The 27,950-nt window shown below is 45.6% G+C and overlaps 3 protein-coding genes across 3 annotated transcripts; 1 reads left to right on the top strand and 2 right to left on the bottom strand.

Moving 5' to 3' along the window:
- Positions 1-1,299: 1,299 nt before the first annotated feature.
- Positions 1,300-3,698, bottom strand: PRR30 (proline rich 30). Its single transcript, XM_006189761.2, has 2 exons — positions 3,274-3,698; positions 1,300-2,996 (listed from the first exon to the last, which is right to left on the bottom strand). The coding sequence occupies exon 2, from the start codon at positions 2,633-2,635 to the stop codon at positions 1,424-1,426; it is 1,212 nt and encodes a 403-aa protein (XP_006189823.1). The 5' UTR covers positions 2,636-2,996; positions 3,274-3,698; the 3' UTR covers positions 1,300-1,423.
- A 9,449-nt stretch (positions 3,699-13,147) lies between these two features.
- TCF23 (transcription factor 23) lies at positions 13,148-19,858 on the top strand. Its single transcript, XM_006189715.3, has 3 exons — positions 13,148-13,512; positions 14,214-14,456; positions 16,273-19,858. The coding sequence occupies exons 1-3, from the start codon at positions 13,291-13,293 to the stop codon at positions 16,450-16,452; spliced, it is 645 nt and encodes a 214-aa protein (XP_006189777.1). The 5' UTR covers positions 13,148-13,290; the 3' UTR covers positions 16,453-19,858.
- A 470-nt stretch (positions 19,859-20,328) lies between these two features.
- On the bottom strand, positions 20,329-21,071 carry LOC106730261 (sodium-dependent multivitamin transporter). Its single transcript, XM_014563467.2, has 2 exons — positions 20,895-21,071; positions 20,329-20,466 (listed from the first exon to the last, which is right to left on the bottom strand). The coding sequence occupies exons 1-2, from the start codon at positions 21,003-21,005 to the stop codon at positions 20,329-20,331; spliced, it is 249 nt and encodes an 82-aa protein (XP_014418953.1). The 5' UTR covers positions 21,006-21,071.
- Positions 21,072-27,950: the final 6,879 nt, after the last annotated feature.

Here is a 27,950-nt window from a genome sequence, read left to right on the forward strand (position 1 = left end):
TGTGCCCAGGTGGGAGTTAGTTGGCCATTGTCAAGGCTCCGCACCTAATCCTGCGCCTCAGGGTTTGTGGGTGGGGGCTGCTCCCCTCTGATACACTCAAGGAGGCAACTGGAACCCCAAGACAGGGCAGGTCTCTGCCTGACACCCCATCCTTCTGAGGGGGTCCTTAGATTTCTGGTGTCCTATAGGAGTGATGCAGGAAAAACGGATGCGGGGCGTGAGGAGGGCTGTGTCCCAGGCTTTGGATGAGCCCCTGGGACGTGCCCTGCCAAGTGTGGGTCCTTGGCTTCAGGCAGGAAAGAATTCAGGAGCAAGCCACAGTTGGGTAAAGGTAGATTTATTTAGAGAGATACATCGAAAGGCAAGAGAAAGGCCATGAGGTGTGGGGGTTGGGTGCTCAGATTAGAGTATAAGTAGGTACACACTCCATAGAGTGCAGGCCATCTCTAAAGTGGGAGAGACAGGGCAGTGGCCGCAAGTTGTGTTGCCTGTTTTTATGGGCTCAGTGGCCTCATATGCTAATAAGTGGAAGGACAAGTCTTGACTAGCCTGGGGAAGGGGCTGGGATTCCCAGTAAGTTGGCCATTTCCCACTCTGACCTCTTGTGGCTAGCCCTGGGACTGTCATGGCGCCTGCTGGCATGTTATTCACCATGCTAGTATATTACAATGGGCATATAATGAAGCTCAAGTTCTACTAGAAGTCAAATCTCCCACCATCTTGAGCCTCAAGGCCTACTAGAGGGTTGAATCCTCCACCATTTTGATGTTAGTTGCTGTATCATTCCTTGAATGGCTGTGCCCTGCCCGCTCCTGTCTCAGGAGGACCCCATGTTTCTCTGCAAGTGAACGCTAGTCATGCCCTTCCCTCCAAGGAGACACCTCCTGCTGCTCCCCTGGCATGCATCAGCATGCATCCTTATTAATCTAAGGTGTGGCCAGAGGAAGGGGCCTGGTGGCTTCATCTCTGGGGATGCCATTATCTGTCCCACCGAATTGAATTAAATGTGTGAAGGGCCTGGCAGGGCCCTCTGCACATCTCAGGTGCTCAGGCCTTCTGAGTCCTTTGCCCTCCTCAGATACATGGCCATTCTGTTTCTTTTGACTCTCTTTGTTGGGTTCCAGTCCTCCTGAAGGTACAACCACCCACTGTGTCTGCTCAGTAAGACACAAGCACAAGTTTCACAGGGTCAGGCTTTATTGGATACACTGAAGGCTAAGTGGGGCCTCAGGTGCCCTTGGTCCTCTTCAGCCAGGAGAGAACAGACTCCACAAGGGGCTCCCAGGATTCAGGGCTGGAGAACACACCTGACCTCCAGCCAGCCAGCCCTTCAGAGTGTCTCGGGGGCTCCCCGAGATCTGGGGCCTGGCAGGGATGGTGGGGTTTGGAGGAGGTGCTCCAGGGAGCCTTCGTGGCTCTGAAACTAGGGTAGTGACTTTCGGGGAATGGGTTCTAGAGAGGCAGACTTCTTTGGAGCAGAGGAAGGCCTGGGCTTCAGGGAGACAGTGAACTGTTTTGGTGCCTGAGTTGGAGAACCTGAACAGCCTGTGGAGTTTGGTGATTGAAGACCTACAGACCTAAGGCTCCCAATCTGTGAGGATGTGCCTGGGTCTTGATCTGCCTGGGCCTGGGCTGCTGGGGTTCGAGCTGCTGGGGCCTGAGGTGCCTGGATTTGACACCCACGGGCCTGAGAAGCCTCGTTCTGAGGCCCTACTTCCCCCAGCCTTCTTTCTGGCAACAGATGCAAGGCCCTGGCCTGGCCCCGAGACAGGCGGAGACCAAAGCCAATGCCTATGCGGAGTGGTCCGGATTCCTGGTCCTGTGCACAGGGCAGCAGCTGGGGGAAAGCAAGCAGTTTGGGTCCAGTCCTGTACTTGGGGATGGGGCAAGAGGGGCTGCGGGGCCGGAGACACACCAGGCATACAGGATACTCCACAACTGGGGCCTGGCCGGGTCTGCCTAGCCACAGGCGCTGCAAAAGCAGTAGCTGCAGGTCGCGGGCGATGCGGTGGTGCCCCAGATGGACCACCAGGACCTGGGCCAAGGCTCCTGGGTCCCTGAACTCTGCAGGGTCCCTCTCGCTTGCCACGCATCCCCCCTCCACCCCAAGGGACCCGAGGTCCCTGTACTGATGCGAGTGCCATGTCTGGCTGTTAGAGCTGACCTCACCAGAAGGTAGGCTGGAGCTGGGGGAGGTGAGGGTAGAGCTAGGCAGGTCTTCAGGATGGGAAGGAGACTGGCAACCGGAGACCAGGAGAGAGGAGTTCTGCGGCTGAGAGGGAGAAGAGGAGTGAGTGAGAGTGGGAGAGGGATATAGCCAGTGGGAAGGTGAGGAAGACCGTGGCAGGGAGAGAGAGAGGTAATTCTGATGAAAGAAAGTGGGGGAACTTGGGAGAGAGGAGAAGGGATGTAGGAGAAAGTCAGAATTTGAGTCAGAAGAGTAGAAATGGGAGCCCGCAGAGTGGGACCGTGAGGGAGGGGAGCAAGGGGGGTGGGTGGGACGGAGTGATTGTTGGGGAGGCAGAGGTTGTAGGTTGCAAGGAAGGGAGTCCACAAGTTGTGAGGGGCCCTGAGGGGGCTGCCCAGGGGGTGCTGTGTTCTGTAGCAGCGCCTGATCCTTGTTTTGAGGCAACATTGCCTTGAGTCCAGAAGAGACTGGAGTGTCAAGAGCAGAGATTAGAGACCTGGCAGAGGCAGGACCGATATCTCTGAGGCCAGAAGTGGGTGACAAATCAAGGCCCTCTGTGCACAGAATGTGGCTCCAGCCTGGTGTTGGTGTGGCTGTTGGTGTGAGGCCAAGGAGACACCAAGCCCTGTAGCACCAGGCTCTCTGGGTGTTTAGGCAGGAGCTTGGCTCTAAATTTGGCCTCTCACTCCTTTGCAGTCGGCCATTGATGAGGGATGTAGAGGATGGAGAATCAGAACTGCCTCTTGGGAGCTGAGGGACAGCAGCAATTATCTGGGTAGGCCAGGGAGGATGACACAGCCCTTAGGATCTGTGGAGAAAAAAACAGAGCTCAAGATATTGAGAGAATGGGTCTGTTTCTGGCTCTGCCTAATGTACCATGCAGGCTGTTTCACCAAGAACTTAAATATCACCTCTGGGGTCAGAAGAGCTGACAAAATGCTCCAGGGAAGGTGAAAGTTAGGAGGGGAGGAATAGGGAAGGAGGGAGGGTAGGATGGGTTGGATAGAGTTAGAGGAGGGGGCTTGGGGGATGGAGGCTGAGATGGGACTAGAAATAGCGAGTGTTCTGGCGCTGTGAGCTCTTACCAATGAGGGTCCCTCTGAGCTGTGTTTCTGAAGGCACTTCAGCGACACGGGGACCTGGGAGAGAGAGGAACAGAGTCAACAAATGATGGATAAGTTCATCCCTGCCCCCAGCATCTGTCACCCTAAACTCACTCTGACCCAGATTTCTGTCCGAGTCTTGCCCTCTGTCCTTCAGCCAGGAGGAGGTCTTCTGTTACGGACTTTTGTTCTCCTAAATCTGAAACAAAGATTCTGCAAGCATCCTGGTTTCCTGGCACTCTGGTTGCCCTAATCCCTGTGGTCCCTAATGCTAATGTCCCCTGGCTTAGCCTGGACCCAGCCAAGATGGCTTATCACGATCAGCAGCAGCAGTGGGGCCAGCTGGTGAAAGCCTAGAAGTCAAGGACTTTGTCTAAGGGGTGGTGTTGCCGCCCCACTTGGGAGCTGGGAGCCCCATTTCCTGGGGTCAGTACTCCCTGGAATCCAGTACCTGTGTCACAAAGGTCAGGTGCTGACATCACATACTCTTCTCCTCAAGGCTCTGGGACCTTCTTTCAGAGATCATCCTGAGGCTGGCCCTTGACAAAACTGAAGCAAGCAAAATTCTTTGGGGCACCCAAGTCTCCCCTTCAGGGCCTAGTCCCCACCTCTGCTCTCTGCCCATATACTTTAAACCTCCCACCACCTCCTCCAGCCAGGGGTCTCCCCAGCCATACAGCCTGTTTGGGCTGGACACTCCCTTCAACTGTTGGTTTTCATTTGTTTTCTGAGCACTGACTTACGCTCCACACCTTATATGCTTATATGTTTTTAATAGCTATTTTCTTTCTTTTTTTTTTTTATTATTGAAGTACAGTCAATTACAATGTGTCAATCTCTGGTGTACAGCACAATGTCCCAGTCATGCATATATATATGTGTTCATATTTTAATAGCTATTTTATCAATAGCTCTATTGAGATGTAATTCATGTACCATGCAATCCACCCACTTAAAGTGTGCAGTATCCTCACAGGGTTGTACAACCATCACCGCAATCTAATTTTAGGACATAGTTATACCCAGGAAAAGAAATCTCATACCCATAGTCACTCTTCATTCCCCCCCACCCTCGCCAGTCCCTGGAAACTACAAATCTACTTTGTTTCTATGGATTTGCCTATTTTACACATTTCATGAGTGGAATCATACAATACATGGCCTTTCGTGTCTGACTTCTTTCACTTAGCATAATATATTCAAGTTTCATTCATGTAGCATTTATCGTTACTTTATTTCTTTTTATTGCAAATAAAATTCCTTTATATAGATGTGCCATATTTTATTTTCCCGTTTATCAATTGGTGGACTTTTTTTTTTTTTTTTTACTTTTTTGGCAATTATGAACAATGCTGCTGTGAACATTCTTGTACAAGTTTTGTACAGACATACGTTTTCATTGATCTTGAGTAGATACCTAGGAGTAGAATTCCTGAATCACATGATAAGTCTATATTTAACACTTTGAAGAACTGCCAAACTGTCTTCCAAATCATCTGTACCATTTTTCAATCCCACCAGCAAGGTATGAGGGGTCCAAGTTTTCCTATCCTCACCAACACATGTTACTGTCTGTCTTTTTGATTTTCGCAAAACTAGTTAGGTGTGAAATAGTATAATATTGTGATTTTGATTTACATTCTCTTAATGGTTAATGATGTTGAGTGTCCTTTCATGTGCACGTTGGCTATTTGTTTATCTTCTTTGGAGAAATATCTGTTCAAATCTTTAGCCTATCTTTTAGTTAGGTCACATAGATTTGCTCTGTTTTCTTCTGAGACTTTTGTAGTTTTTACCTGTTAAAATTACATCTATGATCCACTTTGAGTTAAATTTTGAATGTGGTTGAAGGGGTCCAACTTCATTCTTTTGCATGTAAATATCCAGTTGTCCCAACACCATTTGTTGAAGAGACTGTTTTTTCCCCACTGAATTGTCATGGTATCCTTGTCAAAAATCTGTTGGCCATTGTTTAAGTTTCCTATTGCCCCTGTAACAAATTACCTCATACTTAGTGGCTTGACACAATACAAATATATTATCTTACAGTTCTGTAGATTAGAAGTCCAACATGGGTCTCACTGGGCTAAAATCAAGATGTTGGCAGGGCTGTGTTCCTTTCTGAAGGCTCTAAGGGAGAATTCATTATCTTGCCTCTTCCAGCTTCTGAAGGTTGTGCACATTCCTTGGTTTGTGGTCCCTCTCCTCAATCTTCAAAGCCATCATCATTGTATCTCCATGATCATTCTTGTGGCTCTAAACAACTCTGCCTCCCTTTTCAATTTTTTTTTTTTTTGAATAAAGGTAGATTTATTTAGAGAGAGACACCGAAAGGCAAGAGAAAGGCCACAAGGTATGGGGGTTGGGTGCTCAGATTAGAGTTAAAGTAGGTACACACTCCATAGACAGAGTGCGGGCTGTCTCCAAAGAAGGAGAGAGAGAGAGGGCAGTGAACCCTTTCAATTTTTAACTACACTTGTGATTACATTGGGCCCAATCCAGGACAATTTATCCTAAAGTCAGCTGATTAGCAACCTTAATTTACCCTTCCCATGTAACCTAATATTTTCACAGGTTACAGGGACTAAAACATGGACATTTAGGAGAGGTATTACCTTGCTTACCAAAACCATAAATGTCCTTCCTTTCCAATCTGGATGCTGGTTTCTTTTTCTTGCCTACTTGCCTTGATAGAAGAAGAATATTGAATAAAAGATGAGAGTGGACATCCTTGTTGTGTTCCTGATCTTAGGGAGAAAGCATTCACCACTAAATCTAGTGTTAGCTGTGGGTTTTTCATAGATACTCTTTATCAGGTTGAGGGAATTTACTGAAGCGGTTTGATCATAAAAGGATATTGGATTCTGTCAAACACTTTTTATTCATTTGTTGAGTGATCATATGGTTGTTGTCCTTTATTTTATTAATGTAGTGTGTTAAACAGCAATTCATTTTCGAGTGTTAAGCAAACTCTCCATTTCCACTGGGACATGATGTATAATTCTTTTTACATGTTGCTGGATTCTGTTTGTATTTTGTTGAGGAATTTTCTGTCTTTATTTGTAAGGGATATTGGTCTGTAGTTTTCCTGTGATGTCTAGTTTTAGTATCTCCGTAAAACTGGGCATCATAGAATGAGTTGGGACGTGTTCCCTCCTGTTCCATTTGTTGGAACAATTTATGAAGGACTGATACTCATTTTTATCTCAATATTTGGTAGAATTCACCAGTGAAGCTGTCTGAGTCTGGGCTTTTCTTGTGGGAGGTTTTTATATTACTAATTCAATCTCTGACAGTATTTTTTCCCAGATTTTCTGTATCTTCTTGAGTCAATTTTGGTAGTTTGTGTTTTTCTAGGAAATTGTCTTTTCCTCTAAGTTATCTATTTTTGTTGGCATATAGTTGTTTATAGTATTCCCCTTTAATCCTTTTTCTTTATGTATGGTCAATAAGAATGTTCCCTTTTTCATTTATTTTAGTAATTTGAGTCCTCTTTTTCTCTTGGTCAACCTAGATGAAGTTTTCCAATTTTGTTGATCTTAGAACCAACTTTTTTTTCACTTTCTCCAATGTTTTTCTATTCTCTATTTTATTTATTTTTGCTCTAATCTTCATTATTTCTTTCCTTCTGCTTGCTCTGAGTTTAGTTTATTCTTCCCTTTCTGGTTTCCTAAGGTAAGTAGGTTATTGGTTTGAGATTTTTATTGTTTTTTATATATAGACGTTTATAGCTATAAATTCTCCCTCTTTCTTACTGCTTTAGCTGCATCCCATAAGTTTTGCTGCATTGTTTTTCTGTTTTCATTAATCTTAAAGTATTTTCTAATTTCCCTTGCAATTTCTTCTTTGACATACTGATTATTTGGAAGTATGTTGTTTAATTTCTATACATTTGTGAATTTCCTAGATTTATTCTTTTGTTGATTTCTAACTTAATTCCATTGTGGTTGGAGAACATACTTTGCAGGAAATTTATCTTTTTAAATCTTCAAAGGCTTTTTTTTATGCCCTAACATATGATCTATTTTGGAAAATGTTTCATGCACACTTCAGAATAATGTATATTCTGTTGTTGTTGAGTGTTCTTTGATGTCTGTTCAATTTAGTCAGTTTATCGCATTGGTTGAATCTTCTGTATATTTTTTGGTTTTCTGCCTAATTGTTGAATACTGTAAATTTAAGAAAGATTGATAGACCAGACATAAGCCTTTCTATAAGCTTGTTTCTTAGATGAAAGGAGGCCCTGCAGTCTTCAGTGAGGCTCTCAGGACTCTCTCCCTTCAGAAGCAAGGCTTCCTTAGACAGCTCCCAAGGGATGAAGAGTCAAGGTCATTAAATTAAAACTTCTAATACCACCTCTTCTCCATTCCACAGTAAATCTGAATTCAGACTATCCCAGAGAGGGACAAAATACCTTGTTTCCAATGTCAGGATTTGCCCTTAACAGAAATATATATGTATTAGTCTGGGTTCTTCAGAGAAACAAACCAATGGGATATATCTGTCTGTGTCTGTGTCTGTGTTTGTGTCTGTGTCTAGATCTATCTAGATATAGATATATGCTATTGGTATCTTCCTAAGAAATTGTTTCATCTAAGTTATCTACTTTTGTTGGTGTATGGTTGAGTATATCTATATACCATATACATATATGGTATATGTGTGTATGTATGTGTGTGTGTATGTATATGTATACATATATACACACACACATATATATATGTGAGAGAGAGAGAGAAATTTGTTATAAGGAATTGGCTCATGCAGTGAGGGAGTATGCAAAGTCCCAAGGTTCACAGTCAGCAAGCTAGAGACCAGGAGAGCCAATGGTATAAGTTCCAGTCCAAGTCTGAGTCCAAAGGCAGGAGAAGACAGATGTCCTAGCTTGAAGACAGGCAGAGAGGGTAAATTCTCCTTTACTCCACCATTTTGTTCTATTCAGGCCTTCCATGAATTGGACAAGGCCCACTCACATTAGAGAGAGCAATTTGCATATTAGTCTGCTGATTCAGATGTTAATCTCATCTGGAATCATCCTCAAAGGCACACCCAGAATAATGTTTAACCAAATATCTGGGCACCTCTTGGCCCAGTCAGACTGACGTAAAAAATTAGCCATCACAGTATATAAGTGAAAGGTGACGTGCTTTTTCAAGAGTCTGTGATGCTTAGATTAAAGGAGGCTTTGCCCATTTCAGCATTTCTAATTGTCTCCCTTTTTTGGTGCCCTGGAGGTTTTTTTCACCCCAGGGCAAGTCATCATAATAAAATTAGGACTGAGTAAGAAGTATGGCTACTATAAAGTGACAGAGGGTTCTTATGAAAAGGTGGGTGGTGGGAAAGCAGAACCAGGCAAAATCTCAGGCATATCAGTTTTAGGAAGGAGGTAATATGGAACTTGAGATCCAGCCTTAGGGACTGAGGGGTCCCTGAGATGCGGACTTTCAGTGCTAAAACCAAAACTGTTTCAGATAAACTGGGATAATTGGTCACCCTAGAACTTGAATCCTTTTGGAAAATATTCTTCTTCCCCCTAAGGGTATGAGGGCCCCAGTTTGAAGATTACTGTTCAAAAAAAATTTCTATAGTAATGTCAGTTTACACTAGCCACTTTCTCCCTTGCTTTGTGTTAATTACTATATGATTAATAAAACTTTACTGACCAAGCAAATGGAAACACTCTAAGCATTTGGCATCCAAGTTGGGAACATGATATTGTAATGCAGTTGTTTTCTGTTCTGCTAGCTGTTTCCTGTTGTAGGTGTGATCTAACATACACTTTTTCCAAGAAGTAGTGGAGAAGAACACTGGACAAGAACACGGTGTTCTGTTTCTTTCAAATGCTCTATAGCAAGCTCTTTCCAGAAATCCACAAGTGTTTGTTGAGAGGATGAATGAATGAGTAAATTGATTTATCTAAAAAAACTTTACATTTGCCCTTTTCTTTTTCTTTCTTTTCTGTTTAGGTTCTACATTATAATATGACAGGAAGGGGCTGCTTACAGAACTACTTTGAGTGTTCTTGGAGAAATCCTGATTATAAGAGAGGTGTCAGACAACAGAAATAGTAAATATTCAAAAAGGGAAAAAAGATAAATTCTAGAATCTCAAATCAGTCAAATTTCTAGTTGCCTGCCAGGAAAATTTTACTCTCTATTATTAAGAAGAATGTATGTGAGCTCTTAGAAAGGAGCTCTTAGGAAATGGATGGTCACAATGGCCAGAGTCGGTTCAAGTAAAACAATCTGTAGAGAACAGGCAACCGTCCAGAAGTGGCATATATGCCGTGTCATCAGGGAAGGCAGTTATATCTGACCTTTCACTTTCCAGGATAAGAAACGTGCTCTTGAACATGCCAACTAAAACACACAGCCTGTAGTCAGTGCCAGAATGCCAATTCATAAATTTACTCTAAAAAAGTATTTCACACAGACAGGCGATAATTAGCATATTCTAACCCTCTACAGTGTATTTGGAAGGTCAAAATGTAATCAGAATCCACATAATTGATTTACCATGAGAAGTCATAGTTGTAGGGATTGACTTACCACTTTCAAAATCATCAATAGTCTCAAATCATGTAGACAGAACTGCCTAGGAGTCAGAAGGAGGCTAGAAACATGGTTTCAGAACAAGAAAAATTGTGCAATTTAATAAATTGATTGCCTGAGAGCACCAAGCGAAGAGAGTTGGTTTCACTCATCTCAACAGAAATACTCAAAGTCTGTTGGGCCAAGCTCTATCTTTTCTGAACAGTGCTGGGATGAGTATCATTGAATTTGTCTCTGTGACTCTTCTTACTTTTCCAAAGTTGATCAACACATTCCCTCAAACCAGCTACTATGGAGACTTGCTAGACCGGTATTAAAGTTTGCATACCTACACTCGAATGTACAGTGAGTTGCCTTTGCAGTTCTGCAATGCATTTTACCTTATTCCCAAGTGCTTGTTTGTGCCTAAGCATAGTCTTTAAGTACTTCTCACATTACTCTTATTTCCTACTTTGTAAATGGGTTTTCTAGCCTGGGAATTAAAATAATCCCTATGGATATTGATTTCATCAAGGCTTTGACAGAGTATTGTGGGGGGAAACTGTGAGCCAGCCAGTTGAACCATGACTGCTTTTTTGCCTTTTAGCACTTACTGTTCTTTGAAGTATAAAAACAATACACAAATTCCATTACATAAAATCCAAACAATGCACATGTGTACAGAGTAAAATTTTAAAATTGGCCTTGACACTCTTCCTATTTTTGCTCTCTCCAGGGCTATCCACTGTTTATCCTCTACTTTGGAATATATTTAATACTTAAGTGTATTAATTAGAATCTAGGGGGAGGGTATAGCTTAAGTGGTAGAGCTCATGCTTAGCATGTATGAGGTCGTGGGTTGGATCCCCAGTAGCTTCCTCTAAAAATAAAGAAATAAACCTAATTACCTCCCCCACCAAAAACAAATAAACAAACAAACAAAAAGTATCTCTGCTTATGTATCTCCGCTTAATCTATCAGTTTCTGAAAGGGGCATGTTAAAATCAACTATAATTGTTGATTTATCTATTTCTTCCTGCATTTCTGTCAGTTGATGCTTGATGTATTTTTGAGGCTATATTATTAGGTACAAAAATATGTTTATAAAAAAAAAGTTTATGATGATTATGTCTTCTTGTTCTGTTGTTCTTTTTATCATTTAGCAAATTACAATACACTTTAAAGACAAACCAACCCAGCTTTCTTCTCCAGAAGTTGGAAAATGAATAGTAAGGCAAAACTGAAGAAGTAAGAAGGAAGAAAATTAAAATGATAAGGCTTAAAAATTAGTGAAATGGAGGACGCTTTAAAAGAATATCGATTCACACTCATTAGGATAGCAATTATGAAACAAAAACAAAACAGACAATAACAAGTGTTGCAGAGGATGTGGAGAAATTGGAACTCTTGTACACAGCTGACAGTATGTAAAATGCTGCAGCTACAATGAAAAATAGTATGGCAGTCCCTTGAAAAATTAAAAATAGAATTATAATCCAGCAATTTCATTTCTGGGCATATACTCAAAAGAATCAAAAGCAGGGTCTCAAAGAGATATTTGTACACTCATGTTCATGGCAGCATTATTCAAAATAGTGCAAAGGTAGAAACAACCCAATGTCCTTCAATAGATGAATGGATAAACAAAATGTGATAAATACATACAATGGAATATTATTCAGCCTTAAAAAGGAAGACAGTTCTGATGTGTGCTGCAACATGGATGAACCTTTTGGACATGCTAAGTGAAATAAATCACAGTCACAAAAGGACAAATACTGCATGATTCTACTCATATGGGATACTTAGAATAGTCAACTTCTTAGAGACAGAAAGTTCAGTGGTATAGGGGTTGGGGGAAGGGGGAGTTATTGTTTGGTGAGTACAGAATTTCAGTTTTACAATATGAAAAATATTCCTTGGATGGATGGCAGTGATGTTTGCTCAACAGTGTGAATGCCACTGAACTGTATACTTTAAAATGGCTAAAATGGTACATTTTATCATAATTTTCTAATAAATAAATAATTTTCAAAGATATAGAATATTGAAATAAAGACAAAGTCTGGTCTTTGAAAAGATTGATAATCTAGGTATTTTTCTGGCAACGTTGAACAAGAACAGAAAAGAGTTGGGTGCAAATGAAATACAGGACAAAAAAAAGGGGAAGTATCTGGAGACATAATGGAGACTGAAAAATAATAAAAGAGGACTCCCATTTGGGGCTGGAAGTAGTGAAACTTCCAGGGCATTTCTACAGCACCTGAAGCACTAGGAGAAGAATGAGTGACTGTTCCTGAAGGAGAGCGGGCAACTGTGGCAGGCTTTCTGTCCCTTCAGCTTGCCTCTTCCTAACTAGCTGTGTGGAGGGTCCAGTGGAGCTCAGCAAACATCCTGGTCCTTGCCTTCAAAGACCTCACTTCTAGCACAGGGATAGATGTGTTAAGTAATCCACCCGAGACAGAACAGCATAGGGTGAAGGGCAGCCTTCCAAGTCCAACTGACTGCCTGGACTTTCATCCACCTCCATCACTTACTAGATGTTTGACATTGAGCAAGTTATTTCACCTCCTGATACCTCAGTTTTCCCATCTGTGAAATAATGATACAAGTCTTTTTTTCTCAAAAGGTTAATTTGAGAAATAAGATAATACATAATTTGAGAAATAAGATAATAAGATAATACATATTAATACTTAGCACAGTGCCTGGCATGTAGTGATCTAAGAACACTGAGCTTTTAGGAAGCTAGCCAGGATGTGGTTGCGCATAAATTGGGGCACCAATCAAACTGGGAGATGTGGGTCCTGGACTCTGTGGGGTTTGAAGAAATCCTCACAGATCCTTTAAGCATAACCCAAAGGATGGGCAGCCTTTCCCCTGGCAGGGCTGGAGGAAGGTCTTCCAGGGGGACAGAAAGGTAAAAGTAGAAGCACTGGGTTGGAAATAGGAGGCATGGTTGGGGGATGGGGAGTAGAGCCCTGTGGCTGGAGGTCGTGTTCACTGACAGGGGGAGGAAAGTTCTTTTCAGTGATGTGCACAGGCCAGCTTCTGACACAGAGAAGGAAGCTCAGGGCCCTTCCATGGACTGTAGCCCCAGTGCTGAAGTTACAGGTCTACCCCAGGACTACGGTCAGGGTCAGGCAGGCTCCTGGAAGGGAGCTCCCTTCCCACCATCCTCCTGCCTTCTTCAGCAGGGGCCTCCTCCCAGGGCTTGGCCACTCCCAGCATCCAGCACCCCCACCCCTTGGCCGGTTGGGAGGCAGTCAGGAGGCTTTTCGTGGGGGCTGTGCCGGGTGGGCGTTTTTCCCAGAGCAAGGAGCGGAGCAGGACTGAGCTAGCGATAGCTCCCTCAGATATAAACGTTGCTGGCAGGATGACCAGCCTGTCCCGGCTAGTGTGAGCCCAAGGGCTCCTCAGCCACTGTGTTCCTGTCCTGGGGCTGCAGCACCACAGCGCAGGGTGTGGCATGTCACAGGGGGAGGCTGGAGAGGCACTGGCCATGCCAGCAGTGGGGCCGAGCCCAGCCAGGGCCACGCCACGGTTGCTAGCAGGCACTGACAGGAAGAGGAGCCGCCTGAACAGGACAGGGCAGGACCTGTGGGAAGAGACCGGCTGGAGCCACCAAAGATGGAGCAGAGCTGCGCCTAGCCTGCGAGGGGCCAGGGCCAGGAGCCTGGCTCGTGGCCGGGTAAGGAAACACCAGACCTGAAGAGGGAGCTGGGGGAGGAAGGGGTTGGAGGGGATGCGATGTCACCTCTGATGGCCAAGCCTCACTCACTGTTACTGTCCTGCCCCAGAGAGGGGACACTGGCCGCTTCCACTCCAAGTCTCCATGCTTGGGTGGTTGGGATAAATTAGAGCTCGTCTTAACCAGAGTGTGGGTCAGAGAGCTGGCCCAACTCATTTCTCTCGAGGAAACTGAGGCCTGGAGGATGTGAGTTTCCTAAGGTTCCAGAGCAGTGGTCAGCGGCAGGGCCAGAGTGTTTTGGTGCTCTTCAGCACAGCTGCCTTCTCATCTCCAGAGCTGGCTGGGTCCAGGGTCAGACCTACAGAGCAGAGTGTAGCTACATGTGCCTTGTGTCCCCAGGGCATCCTGATAAGTAGGATTCATACTCAGGTGTGGATGGAACAAGGGCTAGGGGGAAACACAGTGGAAGATGAGAAAGAGAATAGGAGCCAGTTATGAGCCCAGGCAAGGCCTCCTCTCCATTTCCTCTGCTGTAAAGTGGGGCTGGCCTGAGAGCAAAGAGGGGACAAAGCTCTAAGGCTCTCGGGTCCCTGCTGTCCTGTGTGCTACTACTCTGGCAGGACACCTCGCCCTAGGATGCTCTTAGCATCCAGGGACAATGGAGATGCATCAGACCCACTCACCTGGTGTCCTCTGTGCAGAGCGAGGCCAGTCCTGAGAATGCTGCGCGGGAGCGGAGTCGGGTGAGGACGCTGCGCCAGGCCTTCCTGGCCCTGCAGGCCACTCTGCCTGCCGTGCCGCCTGACACCAAGCTGTCCAAGTTGGATGTGCTGGTGCTGGCCACCAGCTACATAGCCCACCTCACCCGCATGCTTGGCCATGAGATGCCTGGCCCTGCCTGGCCACCCTTCCTGCGTGGACTCCGTTACTTACACCCTCTCAAGGTAGGTCATAGGCCAAGGGCCTTGGGAAAGGGAGTTTGGGATGGGGGATGCTGGACTCAGGCCCCCTGCCCTGGGCAGAGCTGATGTTGGGGCCGAGTGCTTCCTGCTGTTTCAGAAGGAGGAGCTGAGGCTGGCTCTTGGGACTGCACTGACTCTGTGTTTCTCATGGGGTGCGATGCGGGTGGCTATTGAAAATGACTTCATGAGTATGTGGTTCCTCAAGAGGAGGGAAATTCTTAAAGGCCCCAAGGCTCTGGGGCACTTAGTGGTAGAGGAGAAAAGGTGGCAGTTTCCAGGGCTGGGGCCTGGGAAAGGAAAGGAAACACCTAGGAGATTCCTAGATTCCAGGGAGCATCACCCCATCATACAGTACCTTGGTGTCCTCCAGACTTCTGTCTCAGGAGCCCCTTCTGGAAGAACAAAAGTCTAAGGAAGCATCTCTCTGGAAGCAACCAAGCTGGGTAGGAAAGGGGTTGGGGCTGGGGGAGGGGGGGCTTCCTGCACCCACCACTTACCTGCCTGCAGCCTACCTTTCCTGAACCTCAGTTTTATTATACGTGAAAAGGAAGATAATGTGAGTTTTAACTTTGCTTCCAGTGTATGAAATGAGATCACAAAGGAAAAGTATGATTAACAATAATCATCTCAATAACAGCTAACACTACTTGGGGGCTAAAATTATGCCAGGAGCTAGACTATGTGCTTTAGTGCATTTTTATCTTTTAATCCACATAAAGACTAAATGAGGATTACTTTACAGATAAGGAAAACAAAGTTTAGGGAGGTTAAGTGGCTGAATGCAGTTTGAATCTCAGAGTATGTGACTTCAGACCCTGGGCTCATAGCCACTAAGCAGGCCCCAGGAGGAGGTGGAGGGGGGGCAGCACTGTAAGTTGCTGATTACAGAGTGTAACTATTATAAAGGGCCATCTTTGCCTTGTGAGGACAATTTTATTTTTAAGGAGGCTACTTTTCACCATCTCTCTCCCTTAAACATCATGGTTTTAAAATGTCTTGAAATTTTTTTTCCTTTCATACAAATACAACTAAAATGCAAGAATTTGAGACTAAAAGGGGCAACTCTGAAATGCCAGTGGTGGCACCTGGTGCAGGGTCCTGGAGTGGCATAGTTGTTTCCTTAGCTGTAAGATGGTGGCCAAGGTAAGGCCCTTGCATGGAGTGGGTGATGGATAAAAATGTTGAAGAATGAATAAATGAGAGCCTGGCTTGATCTAGAACTCTGGCAGCTTGGTAGGGTGGGGCAGCTAACCAAGACCAGTGGCCCAGGTGGAGGGCTGTCAAGAGGAGGGTAGACCTCAGGGCAGAGTAAACCTGGAGTTTTCTGGGACTGCCCATGCTCCTGCTGGAAGGATGGACAATCCTGGGAGGTGCCCTGCTTAGAGGGAGCAGGCAGCACTAATGTCTGGGGCCAGAGGCACTTGGGCTGGGTGCTGGGCAAGAGAAGAGGTCAGTCCTATTCAGTGTCAGGAGGAGACTCTCCCTGCCCCATCTCTGCTGCCCTCTCCACTGCCTAGCCCCTGGCTGCTGCCAGCCCTGCTGGCCACCTCCCTCCCCACCATGGGGTGCCGTTGCTCTCCTCAGACAGCTCCTCCTGCGCCTCTCAGACAGGTTCAAGTGGTCAGGAGAATGTGTGAGACCTTGAGTGGTGGTGAGCCTGAGACCACTGTCATTGGAGCGGCCCTGGCAGGGGAGGGTCCCAGGAAGGGAGGCTAGGGAAGGAGGAGTTTTGGACGCCAAGGACTATGAGGGGCTGCCCTACTGCGCATGTCTCACGTTCCCTCCCCGTGTCTTGCAGAAGTGGCCAATGCGATCTCGCCTCTATGCCGGAGGCCTGGGATGCTCTGGCCTGGACTCCACCACAGCCGCCACCTCGGGACAAAGAGCAAAGGAGGCAGAGGCTGGGCCCCAAGTCTCTGGAGAGGCAGATGCTCTTCTTCCCACCAGGCCTGTCTCACCAGCATCTGCTGACAAGTGATCATCACAGTTGCCCTTTTCTCCTGGACTGTGACCCGAGCTTAGGGACCTGGATTCCTTGTCAGTTCATTTTGACTCTCACCCATCGGATCACTCGAGCTCGGCTCCCAGGTTCCAGCACACAGGCCAGGCGAAGCGGTGGGCACTTCAGGAGGACTAAAGAGCAGATCCTCATCTTGTCCCCAGGGGGGTTATTCCCCAGTGCCTCTTCTGTGGCAATTACAAGGGAAGTGGGAGAGGAAAGGGTTTGATTGGGTTGGAAGTTGAGTCAGGGCACCATTCCTTGCTTTTCTCCCCTCAGGCTCCCACAGACCCTCTGGAGATTCCAAGAGGACAGACACTGCTGCCCAGGGACAGGGGTAGGAACTTGGGCTGGCAGCAGCTGCGGGTGCTGATGGGAAAGCCAGGGGCCAAACAAGCTCTTGGCAGCTGTGAATGTGAACAGACCTCAGTCGGGGTCACATAGGCAGAGGGGAAACTGAAGAAGGGAATATGCTTTGTTACTGCACTGCAAGATGCTTACCTGATGTCAGAGAGGCAGGGAGGAATTTAGGAATCTTGTATCTGCATTACGGTCTCTCCAGCTGTCCCCTCATCATTACATTTTCTCCCTCTCTGGACCCTGTACCCTTCCATTCTTTTGATATGAGTTATATTTACAGGTAAAGCCATCAAGCTTACATTCCTTACATTCCAGGATCCCGAGAAACTTCCACATAATCCAAGCTGCCTAGCATGACATCTTACCCCAGAGGCAGCTCTACCTTAACTGAACCAGGGAGCACCTGAAGGCCTAGCATAGGAAGGATTATGATAGACTCAGTTATATCCTCGAAGGACCTTAGAAGGAGAACGTGTATCTTTTCCAGGGGATAATAATTACACTCTTCACTTTGCATTATGTTAGAAACCTAACCTCCAGGACAAACAAGATAGGCCTGGGTTCACCAGGATCCTTGTATGATTTTGGCCTAAGGCCTCACTGGCTCAGGAGTTATTTCTACACTCTGTCTACAAATGAGCTGCCTGGGGCCAGCTCCTCCCTGCAGACACTGTCCTCCCAGGCTCTCCCTAAGTCCTACCACAGGGTGCCAGAAATCTGATAGTGCTTTAATGAAATTTATCTCTGATCTTGAAGAAATAGTTTGAGGAAAAATCAGAGTCTATACATATGGAAAGTAACTTTCCAGATCAGATGTGGCTTTAGATCAGGCACCTGAAGTGCAGAAGGAGGACTCACCTTGTCACTAAACTTCAGTGCCTCAGAGTGGAAGGGCATGGGCCAGGCCAACTAGTGTCCCAGTAGGAGCAGCCCTTGGAGCCACCATTGATATTATGAGAATAAACAAGGTTCTGGGTCAACTGGGAGCGGCTGGGGGTCTGGGTTCTCCTGTGAGGAGCTGCTATTCCTCCACAGGCCTGGCCAGGGCAGCAGGGGAAAGGGGCCGAGGGGGTGACTCAGCAAGTTGGGGTGGAGGGAGAAAGGGAGACACAGAACGTCCCAGCCGCGGCTGCAGGGGATGTGGGAGAGCAGCCGGACTGTGGCTCAGAGCCATGGGGCAGAAGGCCTCAGCCAAGGCCAAACACGTAAATCTACCAAGTTTCTGCTGAGGGGCCTGGAGAGCTTGTGCAGAGCTGCTTCTGGGCAGCTGGATGGGGCCAGTCAGGGCAGAGACCAGGTGTAGGGTGGCCATGAGCACAGTGTTCTTCACAAGACCATAAAAGTCCAGCTCAAGTGTTCTATTTTTAAAGCCAAATAACAGTATCTTCCTTGTTGAGTGTGAGCATCTTTCAAAAAGGAGCAGATGAATTTCCTCCTGGGCCGAGACCAGGGATGGAACTGGGAAGGCTGGCTTTGGGTATGCACTGGGGTCACCCCACAGCATGGGGTTTCTCCTGATAACTCAGGAGTCTTGGGTTTGGAGCTTGCTCTACCCACCCCACTAGACGCCAGCTTCTGCCTAGTAATATCAGATCCTTTGGTGGAGGGACCACATTACCCTGGTAGAGAAGACAAGGAGGGCCAAAGAAGGAGGCAGCTGGTGGAGGGCTGGGAAGGACAAGTGCCATCATTACAAGTCTAGAGGCAGACTTAGCCTCTAGATCTTTCCAGGCAAAGCTGCTTTCCTTAGAGCTCTGGCCAGTCCCCATGGAGTCCAGAGGCCATCTCTTCTAGCCAGACAGTGCCCAGCACAGTCAGGCCAGGGAGCAAAAGGGATGCAAGGGGGCAGGCAGAGCCAAAGGAAGGACTAGGGGATGACTGGGAATAACCAGAGGAAATGTCAGGTTGGAGACTTGGATTCATAAATGAGCCAGAATCAGGAGTAACCCCCTCTTCCTCTGCAGCAGAGGAAGAAAAACATCCTCTTACTGGGAGACCCTGGGAACAGGGCTATGACACTCCAAAAGGAAACAGGAGCCCAGATGACAAAAGACATCAGGTAGCCTGGCTCAGGAGTGAGAAAGATGGCTGGTCGACTTGGGTATCTTGTACCACCCACCCCATCCCCAGGTGCCCGTGACTCAAGGCGGACTTGAGGTGAGGGTGGAGGCAGTGATGGCAAGGACAGCTCCCTGGGGGCTGGATGTGCGTGTGCTTTCTGAGGAGCAGCAGAATCACAGGGCAGAGGCTCAAATGGCCTATGGGAGAAGCAGAGCTGGCCAAGGGATGTCTAAGTATTAAGGTGGAGATTGCAGATTTCACCAAATTGGGAACCAGAGTATGAGAAATAGAAAATCTAGTCTTATCCGAGAAATTCCTTTTCTCTTCCTCTAGAAGGAGCCAGACTGGGATGAGTCAGACGGCACTGTTCTCTCCCTTTTGTGGCACAAGCCTAAACCCAGGGCCCCTGTAAGCATGATGTTCGAGATCAGGGGTTGGCAAACTATGGCCACTGGGCCAAATCCAGCCCCTGATTTTGTAAATAAGTTTTCATTGCAGAACAGTCACACCTATTTGTTTACGTACAGTCTATGGCTACTTTCCTGATACAACGGCTGGGTTAAATAGCTGCAACAGACTGTAAAGCCTAAAATAATTACTGAGTTCCTGTGAAGGAATCCTGGCCCTTTACAGAAAAAGTTTGCTGACTGATCAGAAATATGCAAAGTGTGGTCTGGGAAACTGTGCTGTAAGTGGCCAAAACTATTTTCGTAATACAAGATGCTATTTGCCTTTTTCACTCTTACTCCCTCATGAATGTAATGGAATTTTCCTTATGCCATGTGATATTGCAGCAACAGATTGAATACACAAGCAGATAGGAGAATCCAGCTGTCAGTTACAACAGACATGAAAGATATTTGCAAAAAGGTAAAACAATGCCACTCTGCTCACTAAATATTTTCCAATATAGAAAATAATTATTTTTCATTGAAATGTTATGTATATTCACATATAGTGGGTTAATTAATGTTATTTTTAAATGAACATTTTTAAAGTCCCTATTTAATTTCTAATATGGTAAATATTGGTAGAAATAACCCACATAAGCAAAAGCTTTTCAGAGCTCTACTTTTCTAAGAATGTAAAGGGCCCCTGGAGGGTGGGTATAGCTCGGTGGTTAAGTGCATGCTTAGCATGTGTGAGGTCCTGGGTTTAATCCCCCTGTACCTCCATTAAAAAAAAAAAAGAATGTAAAGGTGTCCTGAGACCAAAAATGTTTAGAATCTCTGCTCTGGAATAGATTAACAATGGTCAGTAAAGCGCTAACCCCATCCCTACACCCCTGTGTGTGACAGCTTTACCCTCTGCCTGGGGCAGACACAGTGAATCCGTCCTGGCCTTTGAGAGACAACGGGCTCGGGGTGAAAGGGGTGTGCCTGGCAGAGTGTGGACAGAGGCCCAAGTCCTGAAGCCCGATCACAGTGAGGTCGCCTAGAGGATGAAGGTGGGGCTGATGCCCTGGTGGGCTGAGCCTTCCTCAGCCACTGCCATGGCCTCCTTGTCCCTGCTGCCCCTCAGCACCCTGTTACTCATCTTCTCCGGAAACGCAGTGGTGTCCACAGACAGGTCCTGGGGAACACAGAGCAAAGGGAGCAGTGGGGTGAACATGAGGCAAAGGGGTGGTGCGGGAGTTCATGCAGGAAAGGCAACCCTGCTTTGTCCTGACAGAAAGGAGACCAGCGAGGGGCAGTGGGGAGGAAGTGAGAAGCAATCCTGCAAACCCGGAGGTGAGCACAGGGGCGGGCAGGGAGAGGAAAGGCCAGCAGCTCTGGGCCCCCCTGCTTCTTGGGGCCAAGACCCTCCTGCCCACCAAGCCCCCTGCTCCCCTGTGGGAAGGAGCCGGGGCAGCTGCTGCAGGATGGCCTAGACTCAGGCCAGTCATCAGAGAAAGGGGGGCTGGGGAGGAGACAGAAAAGGGAAGGGAGGGAACCCCCACCAAAGGCCCAGCAGGAGTCTGAGAGGGAAGGGAGGGGCCATCTGGATGACAGAGGTCCTACCTGGCTGCGGGTTTTGCAGTGCAATCGCTTCTGACAGGACAGGGGCAGGAGGGCAAGGAGTCTTGGCAACACTGGGTAAATGGTCTGAGGGTTCAGGGTCCGGCCCCGCATTCCCCCTGAAGACAAAGCACCCCTGAGGCTCCAACTGTGCAACCAGTGCCCACCTTGCAGCCATTTGGTCTCGGTGCTCCGAACCCCCACCCCCATCCACCTCCTAGATCTCAGCCAAGAAGTCTGACTGTTCCAGATGCCCAGGAGCCCAGGATTCCCTGAGCTCCAGACTCCAGACTCTAGATCCCCTGAACTCTCTCCCTCATCTCGCTGGTCCTTGTTTCTCTGGGCACCCATCCCATACCACCTCATTGGTGAACAGTTACCTGTGCCCACCCCTATCCTGCTGGGTTCCATAGTTCTCTGTGCTCTGGCCAGCATGTGGCCTCCAAAAGAACCACCACGGCTCCTGCTTTGATGATGAGAAACCCCAGGAGTGGGTATCTATCTCCCCTTTGTTGAGCCTGGGGGTTTCCTACTCCCCTACCCCTGGACTGGCTGCTGGAGACACTGGGAAAAGGAGGACAGGAACTTTCCCTCTCTGGGGGCTCTGCCTCCCCAGCCTCAGGTTGGGAGAGGAGCCCCCTGCCCCCAGCCCCATCACAGCTAGGGCCAGCTGCTGAGCAGTGACACAAAGCACAAGGGACCACCTCAACTGCCCAGGGCAGGAAGTGGCAAGAGTGCGTGTAACCGACAGGAGGAGCTGAAAAGTCAGAGGAGCTGACCACCAGCCACTGGTGAGATCGTGGGGACAGAGCGGGAACTAAGGACCAGTTGAATTAGCTGAAAAGTTATAAAAGGGCAAAGGTGATTGAGTGTTTTTTAACCTGGAAAAAATGACAAATTGTCAAATTATGGGAATAAGAACACTCTTCCACATTCAGGATGCTGGGAGGAGGAAAACACATTGGTAAAATCAGGCTCATCTAAATAACAGCAGTTCTGTCAAGGTTTCAATGGGTCAGAACCTCTGGGCTGGGTCCAAGTCAGATGAAAATAGATTCTGTATTACACATCCCAGAAACCACAGCCAACTATACGGTGGCCGGCAGAGCCCTGGGACAGGTACACTCTCTCTACAGAGGCACACTTTGACTAGGGCTTGGGGAGGGAGCCAGGTGAATGTAAAACTGTCAAGATGTGATATGCTCTGAGAAGTGCAGTCGCATAAACCAGAAGTTGAAGCAAAGCTCAGCTCGAGCTGCTGACGTGTGGGCATGTGCCAAGGCTGCCGAGAAGGGCTATGCCTTATCACAAGAGGCCATTGGCCCTGACACTGGGAGGGCTGCCAGACATGGGAAGTGCTGGTCAGCAAAGCTCCTCTTCCTTCACAGGCCAGGGCTGGCTTAATGTGCCTCCAACACAGTGGTAGTATTCCACCAACTGGCCGAGGAGGTGAGGGTCCTTTTGACCAGTCTTCCCAGGTGACTATTGGCAACAACATGCTGACACCACCATTTCCCTGGACATAAGGGCAGACAAGGGAGACCGATTTTGCTTTTGGAAGGTCGTCATAAAAATATGCCTTTGACTCAGACAGTCATTATTCTTGTACATTACTAGAAAATGAACACTTGCTTGTGCCTTTGAAAGGTGGAACTCTACATGGGGGGAAAATGGTGCTACTAAAAAATTATGAAATTCTAGGCTGTGTTTTGATGACTACAGGACTTAGGGTAAACAGGTTTTCATGGGGATCCTGTCATACATGTGCCATGGAAGCGGGGCGCTGGGGGAGAAGCCTCAATAGCCTTTTTTTGAAAGGCAGCATCTCTTTGTAGAAGAGATTTTAATATTGCAAAAAGCAGCTGCTAGAAACACTATCTGTGAAGTGATGGAGTGTTTTTAATGCCATGCTTATTTAAGACCAAGAATGGAAAGGGGCTGGTCTCCTGCATACTAAAAGAAGTGGGAGCCACCAGTACCCTCCCAGGAACAGTAAAAATCCTAAGTTGCTCCTCCAAAAGCCCTTTGAGAAGGAAAAAAGTGTTCTTTCCAGCTTAAGAAGACACAGATTGGTGGGGCTTTCTTCCCACCATCTTTACTGAAGGATTTTTTTTTTCTTTAAAGCGTTTCAAGGATGATCTCTGTACAAAGTCAGAGTTGAAATTGTCTAGAAGTCGCCCACAAAGACCTAAATTGACAAAGCATCTTTGTTGAAATTTCCCCTCTGGCTTCTTTAACAGACTCTTCAAGTAAATTTACATCCTCAGTCAGGAAGATCATCTAGTTTGAAGCAACTCCTAGGTCTTCCTAAATTGCAAAACTGTGAAAGAAGATGGCTCTGATCTTGACAGAAGGGTATCGTTTGAGGGGATCTGTTCTCCCAAAGTCATTATTTTTCTCCCAGCCTAATATGGTCCTGGATGGTCCTCTCACAACCAGGTGCAATAATTGCTGTCCTTATGGAACTTTCATTCTGTTTGTGCCCAAGCATGCAATTTACAGGAATGTCTCCTGAGACACCCTAAACAAACAAGAAGAAACAGCAGGAAAGAGAAAACTTGGGTTTGTAAAACTTTGCTGACTGCTGAAGTAGAAATCACCTGCCCTATGGGGCTCCTGCATGACTGACATATTTTCTTAGAAAAATTATTGGACTTCCGTATCTGACAACATAGTGGACTAAATGTACAAGGAAATCTTCCTAGTATGGAACAATCAAAATGATGGATGAATTTTCTAATGTTTTATTTTTCATAATTTTTTACTGAATTATAGTCAGTTTACAATGTTGTGTTAATTTCTGGGGTTTCAGCATAATGTTTCAGTTATACATATATATATATATATATATATATATATATATATATATATATATATATTCCTTTTCATATTATTTTTCATTATAGGTTATTACAAGACATTGAATATAGCTCCCTATGCTATTCAGTAGAACCTTGTTTATCTATTTTATATATAGGAGTTAGTATCTGCAAATCCCAAACTCTCAATTAATCCCTCCACCCTACCATACCCTGCTGGTAACTTTAAGTGTGTTTTATGTCTGTGAGTCTGTTTCTGTTTTGTAAATAAGTTCATTTGTGTCTTCTTTTTTAGATTCCACATATAAATGATATTGCATTTTTCTTTCTCTTTCTGGCTTTCTTCAGTATGACAACCTCCAGGTCCATCCATGTTGCTGCATATGTCATTATTTTATTCTTTTTTATGGCTGAAGAGTATATATATATACCACAACTTCTTTATCCAGTCATCTGTCTGTCCATGGACATTTAGGTTGCTTCCATGTCTTGGCTATTGTAAATAATGCTGCTATGAACGTTGGAGTGCATGTATCTTTTCGAATTAGAGTTTCCTCCAGATATATGCCCAGGAGTGGATTACTGGATCATACGGTAAGTCTATTTTTAGTTTTTAAAGGAATCTCCATACTGTTTTCCATAATAACTGCACCATAAAATGTTTTAAAATGCATTGCTGGGCTTGCAGAGAAGTAAGGGAAAGGAATAAGAGAAGGGATAAGAAAGTATAAAACCAAAATTGGTAAGCCAGCACTGAAGCCAGTATGGCCTTGGTGGCATCTGCAGATTTCTGGTGCCAAAGGCCAGAGTTTTAAAAAGCCAAATCTGGGGACAAGAGACAAGGCCCAGGAACCGTACAAAATGGGAAGTTGGATCAAAGACTGTCACCCTCTGTTGGGATCCCCAAACATCCTCAGTGAACAAAGGAAAGAAGACAGTACTTGTCCCAGTAGGTCTTGGCTTGGTGCAGGAGGTGAGGGAGGGAGTCTCCTACAGATATTTAAGCCCTTAAAATTTGGGAGACCCCAAAATTCCCCAATTTTATTTAAGTAACCTCCATTTAGTAGTGTTTCGATGCAGAAGCAAGTACAATTCTTCTCTTGAAGAACATACTTTAAACCAGGCTTTGAAGGATTCCCATGGATAAAATTCCAACAGACTTAAGCTCATAACAAATAATTCTAAAAGTCAGAAGGAAATTTGCCACCAAAATCAGTGATAGCAGAAAACACTGAACTTGCAAGTGGTAGAATCACACTTGCAATGACTGTGGATATTGTAATTTTTAGGTACAGGATATACATTAAATGTGTTTAATATGTTTAAAGAAATATAGAGTACTTTGAAAAGGTAATACAGAAGAATAAACTGTCAAACATGATCAGGTAGAATTGGGGGGAAATATAGAATTTCTAGAAATTAAAAATATAGTATTTCAATTAGAAACCCACTGGATGATTAGCAACTGCTGAAAACAGAACAAGTCAGAAAATAGATCTGAAGAAATTACTAGAATTCAGTACCTGTGGACAAACAGATGAAAAATAGAAAAAGAAGAATATAAGAGATCTTCATGGCCCTGGAATAAGGAGCTATTTCTTAAAGAAGACACAAACAGCACTAACCCTAGAGGAAAAAACTGATAAATTATACTACGTAAAATTAGAAACATCTATTTATCGCAAGATGCCATTGAGAGAGTGAAAAAAGCAAGTTCACAGACTGGGAGAGAATATACATATAATCAAAAGGGCCTGTATCAAGAATATACTTAATAAACCCCACAAAGGAAAAAGGAAGACTGACCGTCTGATTGAAAATGGGCTAGAGACTTGATTGGGCACCTTTCTAAAGAAGATATCCAAGTGATCAAAGATAGTCAACTTCAATAGTAATTAGAAATATGCAAATTGAAATCAAAAGATACCACTACACATTAACCAGATGGTTAATATCTGTATCTATTAAATCCAGCAAGTACACACCTAGATATATGCTCCCAAAATATGAGTGCACAGAGAACATCAAAAGATATGTACACGAATGCTCAAAGCAGCATTATCTGTGATGGCCCCAAACCGGAAACTTGTATTCATGCCCCATGGCTGCTGGGACTGGACTTCTGCAAACCATATTTCTTTGCCAGCTGGCACCTTGTTAGGTTCCGCCAGTAGGGAGTGCTAGAAGTCTGCAAGTTGGGAGGAGAGAGAAGGGAGTAGTTTCTTGTGATTTGTTTTCTTAACCTGAGTGAGGTGGCAAAAGATTTTTTTCCCGGCAGTTGCACTTGGTTTGAGTTTCCAGCTTTTTCCCTTTCTCAGAACCAGCCTTTATTATGTCTCTAAATACGCCTTAACTGCACCAACTGTCCAGTACTACTTTCTCTGAGTTCTGAGTTCCACCTCCTCCCAGCTACTGGAATCCTGTAACTCCCACCTCCTACCTTTATTAACCACCACGTGTCCAGGGGCTTCCTTCTGGTGCCACCTCTATGTTTCCTGGGCCCTTCCCTTTGGCTTTTGCAGTCTCCATAATCCATTCTCTCTGTTAAAAATAAATGGTATGGTTTTTGTGTTCCCAACTGGACCTTAAACTACACTACAGCCAAATGTCAATTCTTTTGGCATCTGACCTGCCTCCTGAACAGAAATGCATTGAACATCTCTCCTCTTTTAAATTGAAGCTGAGAGCTGTGACACAGTTCACAGGTCCTCATGGCCTTGCTTGGTTGATTGTTGATGGTGTCTTGACATGGTCACAGCAATCACCCAGAGCCAAAGAGGACAACGAAGGTCACAACAACCCTTATGAACACTATCTGGCTGGATGTTTTTTTTGCTCCTGTGAATGTGTATGGGAAAATGGCATCTTTCCTAAAGTGTTCATGACTCTGCTCATAAAAGTTGCTGAGGAAACTGAATTTGAGAGCATCAGACTCCAGAGTTGCCTTGCTGTTACTATGGCCACCATTGTGTATTGTGTGTGTTTAATAACATCACTGTAAGGGCTGATTTTTTAACCAGGTTGTAAACGTATGTGCACAGCTTGCTCAGCAAACGAACAAGAAGGTTGTATCATTTGTGAGCAAACAACATGAACTGAAAACCTTAATGGGCCATGATCTTTCAGCGTTCTTCCCCTAGTAGGCTTTATGAATTATTATAAAACCATTCCACCTGCTCTCCACCCCAAAATAACCTCATGGTATATAATTTTCCTAACCCACTTAAATACATATCTCCATAGTTCCCACTATTTAAATCTGTGTCTAAATAAAACAGAATACAGGCGTTTAGTCAAAAATCTATTTTAACTTATACTTTAAGCCAAAATATTCTCATGAGATTTTCCTGATATATACATTCTAGATGCCAACCTTTGGTTCTGCCCAGAGGCATTATCCAACATCTTGGGATCTCAGCTCCTGATCTCCTCAATTTATGCAATTTACTATTCCCTCGCTGCGGCCACACACTCCTACAGTCATACTTTTTACCTTATCATCACCAATAACTGCACTGTCTCCAAAATCTCTTTTTCAAGCATTCTGATTTGATATTTTGATCCCTATCTGCTCTCCTCCCATCTCACTCAGGCTAGTGCTTGCAGTCCAGTATTTCTTCAACCTTACTGAGACTTCTGATTTATCTACCACCTTCTGTCTTACTAACCATCTTCCCTCGGGTCCTTCTGCTTCCTCTTCACTCATCTCAGATTCCATGTTCATTATTACAATTGCTCCCTTGCTAATACCTTCTCCCTTGCCCCCTCCCCCTCCATTGTTTTGGCTTAACAACATCCTGACTGTGTACTGTCACAGCTGGAGGTGAAACCACAACTGTGCTCCCGGCCTCTCTTGAAATGCTCACCATAATTCTCAAATGGGCACTCAGCACTGTGGCAACCTTCCCTCATATGTTCCCTTTCCCACATTCTAACACATTTATTTCCCATCTCTTTTTTTCCACTAGAGACTTCTCAGCTGGCCTTTGCCAGATACTTCATGAGAAAACAAGAGCACTGAGGCTGGAAGCCCTCCATCGACCACACCTACCAATTTCCCAACTGTGCCCACGCTCACAATGGATGAAGCTTGTCCTCTATGTGGGCCTGGATCCCACCCACTCACCCTTCTAAAGGGCCCCCCTCCTAAAAGTATTCCACCAGCCTCCTTCTGCATCCTTACTTTTTTTCTCACCACTGGATCATTTCTCCCATTTATATCAGACTATAAATTCTCTCT

This window comes from Camelus ferus, chromosome 15, assembly GCF_009834535.1.
Source record: "Camelus ferus isolate YT-003-E chromosome 15, BCGSAC_Cfer_1.0, whole genome shotgun sequence".
Taxonomy (NCBI): Eukaryota; Metazoa; Chordata; class Mammalia; order Artiodactyla; family Camelidae; genus Camelus; species Camelus ferus.